The sequence below is a fragment of the Acomys russatus genome, chromosome 16, assembly GCF_903995435.1.
Source record: "Acomys russatus chromosome 16, mAcoRus1.1, whole genome shotgun sequence".
Taxonomy (NCBI): Eukaryota; Metazoa; Chordata; class Mammalia; order Rodentia; family Muridae; genus Acomys; species Acomys russatus.
The window spans coordinates 21506030-21514122 of NC_067152.1; the positions used below are offsets into that span (position 1 = coordinate 21506030).

At 54.0% G+C, this 8093-nt stretch overlaps 1 protein-coding gene across 1 annotated transcript; it reads left to right on the plus strand.

Annotated features, from left to right (window-relative positions):
- Window positions 1-477: 477 nt before the first annotated feature.
- Dlx3 (distal-less homeobox 3) lies at window positions 478-4633 on the plus strand. The gene is made up of 3 exons (XM_051157818.1): window positions 478-1167; window positions 2268-2458; window positions 3922-4633. Exons 1-3 carry the CDS (start codon window positions 843-845, stop codon window positions 4267-4269), a joined length of 864 nt encoding a protein of 287 aa, XP_051013775.1. The 5' UTR covers window positions 478-842; the 3' UTR covers window positions 4270-4633.
- Window positions 4634-8093: the final 3460 nt, after the last annotated feature.

Genomic DNA, 8093 nt, shown 5'->3' on the forward strand with positions numbered 1-8093 from the left:
AAAAATTACATTTCATGACTGTGGTATCATAAAGATATATTAATATATTACAACTTTTTTCAACAAGGAACTCTTTTTTTCTCTCTTTCTTTCTTTCTTTTTTTTTTTTTCTTTCGGATTTTAAAAGAGATTTTCATGGACCCTGGGTCTTTGCCACTTTGTCTGTCATTTGCATAGGACACACATAGATCACTAAGGACCACCTCCTTCCACAAATACCCAATGGGTAAGTGCCCCTCCTTCTTTATTTCACCTAAGCCCACCCCTAGCCACGAACACAGACAGATTATTAGATCCTGGGGGCTCCGCACAGCCACCCCTTAGACATCTCCTGCCTCGAAGGATTTATCTGAGCTGGAGCATAGGAGGAACGTAGTGGTGCTGGCTGTATGTGTGTGTGTGTGTGTGTGTGTGTGTGTGTGTGTGTGTGTGTGTGTGTGTGTGTGTGTGTGTGTGTGTGTGCATTTGGGGTAACAACAAAGAGAGTTGGGGGAGCCAGTGAGAAAGCGCGAGCATGTTTTGCCTCGAAGGCAAGACTTGCAGCCAATCAGCGCGCAGGAGCCTCCCTCTGCGACTCCAACATTGAGTCTATAACCGGCTGGCCGGGCGGAGCAGGCAGCATTTGACTGTGGCTTGGGACGCGGAGAGAGGCACGCAGCGACTGACCGACGGTCGGCGATGGTCTAAGAGCCCCTCGGCCACCCCCTCCTCAAGACGCAACCAGGCCCTGCCCTCGCCCTCTGGACACACACCCTACCTAGGCTCCTCTGCCTCCCCGGCGCTCCAGTCCGCCCTTTCGGCGCTCCTCGGAGGAGGCCCGGGGAGCTGCAGCGCCCGCCAGCATGAGCGGCTCCTTCGATCGCAAGCTCAGCAGCATCCTCACCGACATCTCCAGCTCGCTTAGCTGCCATGCGGGCTCCAAGGACTCGCCCACCCTGCCTGAGTCTTCAGTCACTGACCTGGGCTATTACAGCGCTCCCCAGCACGACTACTACTCGGGCCAGCCCTACGGCCAGACGGTGAACCCCTACACCTACCACCACCAGTTCAATCTCAATGGGCTCGCGGGCACCGGGGCTTACTCGCCCAAGTCGGAATATACCTACGGAGGCTCCTACAGGCAGTATGGAGCTTACCGGGAGCAGCCTCTGCCTGCCCAGGACCCAGGTGAGGAGCTGGTGTTGTGGAGAGGATGCGAGGCAGTGGAGGAAGGCTGGGAATGGGAGCTGAAATCTAGGGAAACCTGTAGGGTAAGAAATGGAAGAGTTGAAGGGAATGGGTTAGATTACCTCCAGAGGGTGAAGTCTACACTCCAGAGAGGCGAGCGCTGTGTGCCATGGTCTCCTGGAGATTTGGGGGGGGGGTGGAGGCAGCTGGTGCCACAGGGAGAGCTCACCCGGTGAACCGGGCGCGGGGAGGGGGGGGGGGCTTCTATGCTGAGATCCTGCTGGCACTTGAGTCGGTTGCCCGGGCCAGTCGCCACCGACGATTTGAGGGCTGTCAACGAGGAGGCCGTCTGGGGAGATCGGGGGTAGTGAAAGGCACGTGGACCCAAAGAAATCACAAAAATGGAGAAAGGAGAAACTGAGAAGTAGAAGTGCGGAGAGAGAGAGAAAGGTGGGGACAGCGAGAAAGAAATGTGGGGTGGGGGGACTGTGAGAAAAAGCACGGAAAAAAGCAACAGATGAAAGGAAGAAAGGAGAAGGAGGAAAGAGAGAGAGAGAGAAAAAGAAGAGAAAGGAAGGAGGGGGAGGGAGGAAGAAAAGAAAACAGAGAGAGAGAGAGAGAGAGAGAGAGAGAGAGAGAGAGAGAGAGAGAGAGATGCCTGTACTATTCTTGCAATTCTTTTTTGAAACAAATTATGCCGAACTAGGAAGCTTCTAAAAAGGGGATGGGAGGACGAGGAGTGGGAGACGCCACGGCCAGCTAGGTGGGTCACTAGAAGACGGTCCACAGACCAATGGCTTAGCCGGGAAGGCGTCGTGAGCGAAGCCGAGTGGTCCTCGCCTAGTCGGTTGCTGGCGCCCGGGCCGGCGCTCCGAGGCCCGGGTGCGGAGCTGGGAGCGCCGCGTCGTGGGCGGCCGCCAGTCCGGCTAGGTCGCTGCGGTTCCCTCCCTGGGCGCGGGCGGCACAACGCTCCTCCGAGAAGTCCCAGGGAGATTAGTGGGCCGGAGGGTGCGGCATCCGACGCTGAGAAATCTTGGAGAGCTCGGGGGTCGCAGGTTGAAACTAAACTAGTGTATCCCCCTTCCCCTCCCCCCGTACAGTGTCGGTAAAAGAGGAGCCGGAAGCCGAGGTACGCATGGTAAATGGCAAACCCAAGAAAGTCCGAAAGCCGAGAACGATCTACTCCAGCTATCAGCTGGCTGCCCTGCAGCGCCGTTTCCAGAAAGCCCAGTATCTGGCTTTGCCAGAGCGCGCCGAGCTAGCTGCACAGCTGGGCCTCACACAAACACAGGTTAGTTCAAACACAGGTTAGCTCGAGGGTCTCTGGAGGCAGATGGGGGCATGAGGAGCCTGGCTGGCCGGTTAAGCACACCCCGACCCCTGCCCCCGCAGCAAATCCATTGCCTGTGGGTTGAGTGACTCTGAGTCTCAACTTTCATAGAAAGGGTTACAGTGGCGGGGTGAGCATGGGAGGGTGCAGTGTGTGATTCTGTGAATCTAGCAGTTGTGTATGTCTGTCACAAAGAGATGCCCTACCCTGCATCCCAGAACTCCCAGCTCCCAAGACCCTGAGCAACTTTATACGACATATTATCTATGCTGTCTTTCTCCCAAGCTAAGTAGGTGTATGTAGGGTATAAATGTGACAGGCCACACTGGGAGTGAGGTCTTTTAAGGGTCATTTTGCAAACAAGAGGCAGGTTATCTATGATACAACACTAGTGAGCTCATACATACAAAAGCACGTAAGCTTGTATAAAAAAACATCGTGGTCTTGCTTAGCACCCGAAAGCCTCTGCCTCTAGCTAAGTAGAGAGGTTCTTCCCCAAAAGAACACAGAGATCAGAAAGCATGAGTCCACCCCACCCTCTCACATGTCTCTAAACCCCAAGCAACCTCACTGCTCTGGGGAGGAATGTCAGAGTGCCTGGCTTCCTACAGGTGTTGACAGGCTGGCTTTGGTTGTGGCTAGGCTGCGTGGGGCCTGGTCCATCGGGAATCTGGGTCACCTGGTGAGGAGCTGATTCATTGTTTGTACCAGTCATGGGGTGGAGAGAAGCAAGGGGGGGAGATACCCCAAGGGAAATGTAGGGACTCAGAAGTTGTGGCTCACCTGTTCCTGAGCCCCAGGGTCACCTCCCCCCAATACCCAGCCAGAGTCTAGAAACCCTTCAGGCCTGTGTGTGACTGTACGTGGGTGTTCATGTTGCCGGAGCTTATCTGGGTGTACCTGCATGCGTTTATAGCTTTACCGTCTGGTGGCTGTGGGCTGTGAGTGGGTATGGAAACACCTGTGTGGGTGTGTATTTGTCCCAGTGTATCTGTGAACCTTGACCGAGGACCCCTAATGTGGGCAAAATACCACAAACTTCCCCGTAGCCCATTTAGGGTGCCTTGCAGTATGGCAGACCGCTTAAGGTTTCTATGTCTTAACTTCTTGAGCGGTTTGCCGACCCTTTGAGAAAGGCGATAGGGTTGTCACAGTCCCCATTTCGCAGTGAGAGGAAGGTGAGGCCAAAGCAGTTAAGTAACCTGCCTGAAGTTGCACTTCAGAAGTGGCACACTGGACCAGTTTGCTCCCAACTGGAAAGAAAGATGCTGGCTTGGGAATGAGGGCCCTGGGATTTTTGCCTCATCCCATTCCCCTGGACACACACACACACACACACACACACACACACACACACAAGGCTGGGTACTGCTCTTCCCCATGGTGTTTCCCTAACTAAGTTGCTCTTTTCTTCTTCTGTCCAGGTGAAAATCTGGTTCCAGAACCGCCGCTCCAAGTTCAAAAAGCTCTACAAGAACGGGGAGGTTCCCCTGGAACACAGTCCCAACAATAGTGACTCCATGGCTTGCAACTCACCGCCGTCACCTGCACTCTGGGACACATCTTCCCACTCCACTCCAGCCCCTACTCGCAATCAGCTGCCCCCACCGCTCCCATACAGTGCCTCCCCCAACTACCTGGACGACCCCACCAACTCCTGGTACCACGCACAGAACCTCAGCGGACCCCACTTACAGCAGCAGCCACCTCAGCCAGCTACCCTGCACCATGCCTCCCCTGGGCCCCCGCCTAACCCTGGGGCTGTGTACTGAGTATCCAACTGGCCTGTGCCCCATCCCACGAAGGACACCCCCCCAGGACCAGGCAGAAGGTGCCCTGTCCTAGCGACACTCAGGAATCATCGAGGGGCACAAGGGAATCATTCCCTTCCGCCCTTCCTTGTCCCTTCTTCCAGGGACCCGAGGACCTCCAGATGAGCTATGCATGGACCAAGGATGCCCCCCTGAAAACAACCTCCCTCCCCCTGCTTAAACTGGGGTGCCCTCCAGATGTTGGGGCATCCCACCCCAGTGGGGACAGCACATGCTCTCAGCTCCGGGAACCTGGATTGCCTCTAGACTGCCTTCCAGCCTTTCAAGTACAATAGTGATCTCCAAGATGGGGAAAAGACAGAGTGGTTGCCGGTCGAGCCTGTGCTGGGGGGCACCAGGCACCATGGATTCCAGGGCTGCCAGACCAAAACCACCGGGGGGGGGGGGTCAACAAGCCACTCTTGAGCCGCTCCTTTAAAGACATTGGACAATCAATCACACCATGGCTGATCCTCAAAGGTGGGGGGGACCCAAGCTAGCACCCACTGTTACTGTTCTCCAGCCCTCATTTAAGATTTGAGGGTCAAACCAAAGAAAACTCCTCCAAAATGAGGGAGCCTCCTAATAACCCAGGGCTTTTGAGGGAAGAGGCACAGAAGCCATCTCTCCAGCCTTTCCCTGGGGAGAAGGGTTGCCTGTGTCTTTTGCTAAGGACTCATTCCTTCCATGTACAGGACTCTGCACAACTCTGGTTTTAAAAGCTGTTGAAACATAGGACAACAAAGGGCATTGTTAACAGTTAGGACCAAATCCCACTCATCTCTCTGGGGCAGACAGTTCTCCTCTGCTCTGCCCCAACCTCACCCTTTCCTTTTCTCCCAGTAAGTTGGCAGTCTGGGGAGTCAGACCCCAACTCTCTACAGAGATACACCAGGCAAGACAAATCCAAACAACCCCTTCATGGCAGCTTTGGAAACGGATTGCTTCCACTCAGCTGCAGACCGCAAGCCAGGAGCCAGGAGACAAGAGGAGGCCTAGAACTCAGTGCCTTAGGGGTGAGGCTGGTGGCTTGGACGGCTGGTACTAGTGCCTCTCCCTGGCCCAGGCGTTCCTCCACCCTCCCCCTCCGAGCTAACCTTCTTCTGCCCCTGATGTGGTAAAACATCGAAGAAAAGGAGAGGTAAAAGACTGTAGTTATATATATATATATAGTATGGTTTTTTTTTTTGTTTTGTTTTTTTGATTTTTTTTTTTTTTTAAGAGCAACCAAGAGAAGCAGCCTCCTCCCTTGTGGTTTCCTATTTATGTGACCCTGTTCCTCCTGGACCAATCTCCCTGTGTGTTGCAAGCTGAAAAAGAGGGATGTGGGCTCCTGCTGGATTGGGGTTTTGTGGGAGGTGCAGGAGCAAGGAGAGATGTGGTGGGTCTCCGAGTCCCACCCTAAAGGGACAGGAATGAAGCCAGCTCCCACCCCTCTCCAGCCCTTCTCATTTCTGCTTTCTTACTGGACCAGTCTTTATATATAAATGTTAATAAAAAAAAAAAAAAAAAAAGAAGATGAAGAAAATAACCACGGTGCTTTTTGAACTGGAGACTAGAGGCAGGCAGCCCTCAATGGGAGACCTGGAGTTGGGGGAGGTGTTAAGGGGGAGAGACCTCTGAGCTTCTAGGGGCTGCTGAGAAAGACAAGGTCAGGGTAAAAACAAAACAAAACAAAACAAAAAAAAAACACTGTTGGGATGCTGGGCTGGGGGTGAGGGTGGGCAGGTGTTCCTGACCCTGTGGCTGCCCACATTGTGAGCAGGCCTGGGTGGGAAGCTCCCAATCAGGGCCGCCCTGACTCCACTCTGCTTGGTGGCTTGGCGTTCGTTCTTTCTCTGTCAGCCAGCTGTCCTCTGCCACCACCACCGCTGCTGCCAGGTCACCTTGAGGCTGCTCTTTGATCTTGAGCTCATAGGCATGCTTGCACACGTGTGTAAAACCCCCTGCTTCCACACCCAGGCACTCCCAGCCCCTCACCCACTGTCTATCCCTTTTAGCTTGGATGAGGGTGGGACCAGTAGACTGCTCCTATAGCTGGTGGGACCTCAAATGGGCTTGGGAAGCAATGAGATAGGGGGAGGGGGGTCTGTGTTTGCCTTTTTGGGAAGGGTGTGGCCCTGACTCAGAATCTTCTAGATGTTGTCACTAACTGCCTATGCTGGAAATGCTGACCCCTTCTTCCAGATTCTGACTCCATGGATTCTGAGAGGAGAATGAGTGTGTGTGTGTGTGTGTGTGTGTGTGTGTGTGTGTGTGTGTGTGTGTATACCAGGAGATGACATAGATGACTGAACACACTATACAGCTTCCTATCTGATAGACACACAGTGACATCTCTTGTCACACAAATATGCAGTCCCAGTTAAAGAAAATTGTCACCCTCTGGGGAAAATGACACCCCTTACACACACACACACACACACACACACACACACACACACACACACACACACACACACCTGAGCTGAGACAGGAACATCACACTAACATGACAACAAACCAGGAGAGTTAAGCCTCCAACACACAAGTACAGAATGCACTCAGGCTTTCCTCTCTCTCTCTCTCTCTCTCTCACACACACACACACACACACACACACACACACACACAGACACAGAAGCATTCTTGTTAGAAAGTCAGTGACAACACCCAGCATCCTTTGTGACCCAGTTCAGTTTGGAAGCACAGGTCAGGCCTTAGTTCTTAGTGTCCTGTCCTCTGGGGGGGCTATGTGGCTGAGACACAGTAAAGCTGAGAAGAAAGATGGGCCTGGCTCCCCCAGCAGGCCACACCGAAGCCAGGTCCTCAGGACAGGACATCAGCCCCAACCCTGGCCTGAAACCTCTCCAAGAAGATCTCACACTCCCAGCAAGCCAGCCTGGGAGGCTCAGGGGAGGAGGCCACGCCCATGCGACTGGCTTGCTAAGGGTTAAGCTGGCAGCTGCCAGGCGGGGCTGCCCTGAGCTTTTTGGTTTGAGGGCTGCGTGCAGGCAGGAGCAGCGAGGCGGCAGCCGGGCAGACTCGCTGGAGACACTGCATTTTATTAGGGCTGGGCTGCCAGCAAAGGGAGGGGGAGAGGAGAAAAGGGCAGAGAGAGGAAGGAAGGAGGGAGGCTGGGCGGGCAGGCCGGCAGGCAGTGACGGATGAAAGGATGTTGTAAGGGCCTAATTCCTCCCAGCTCATCCCAGCTCTGTCAGGCTGGATTAACTGCCCAGGTGACCTCCTGCGGGGTCAACCCCACCCCTGACCTCCCCTTCCTCCTTTCCTCACCTCCAGGCCCACCTCTAGGCCAGGGGTCAGTTTACCCTTCACCCACCCTGATGATGAGGGGCCCGTGGGAACAAGAGCTTGGGGGAGGGACTTGGCAGTATGCCAAGGTGGGACTAGGGAGCCCATCTTCCTCCAGGTACTGCTTGACTACACACATTGTCTGCTAACAACAATCTTCAGGGAAGAAGGGGCAGGCTAGGAGACCCCAGGCTGCCTGAAGGCCACTGTGCTACAAGTCTTAATATTACATAACAGGTGGCATTTGGTAAACTACCTGTGAATGACAGCTTGGCAGGTGAGTGGGAAAGTGATGCTCCAGCTGCAGTGGAGTTTATGCTTAGCTTACACGAGGCCTTGGATTCAGTACCTAGTACAAGAAAAATAAAAGGAGAGGGAGAGGGAGAGAGAGAGAGGAGAGAAGCTGGATATTATGGTGGTTCAGGTCTATACTCCCAGCAAGTTGGAGGCTGCAACAGGAGATTTAAGAATTAAAGGTCAGCCTGGACTAAATA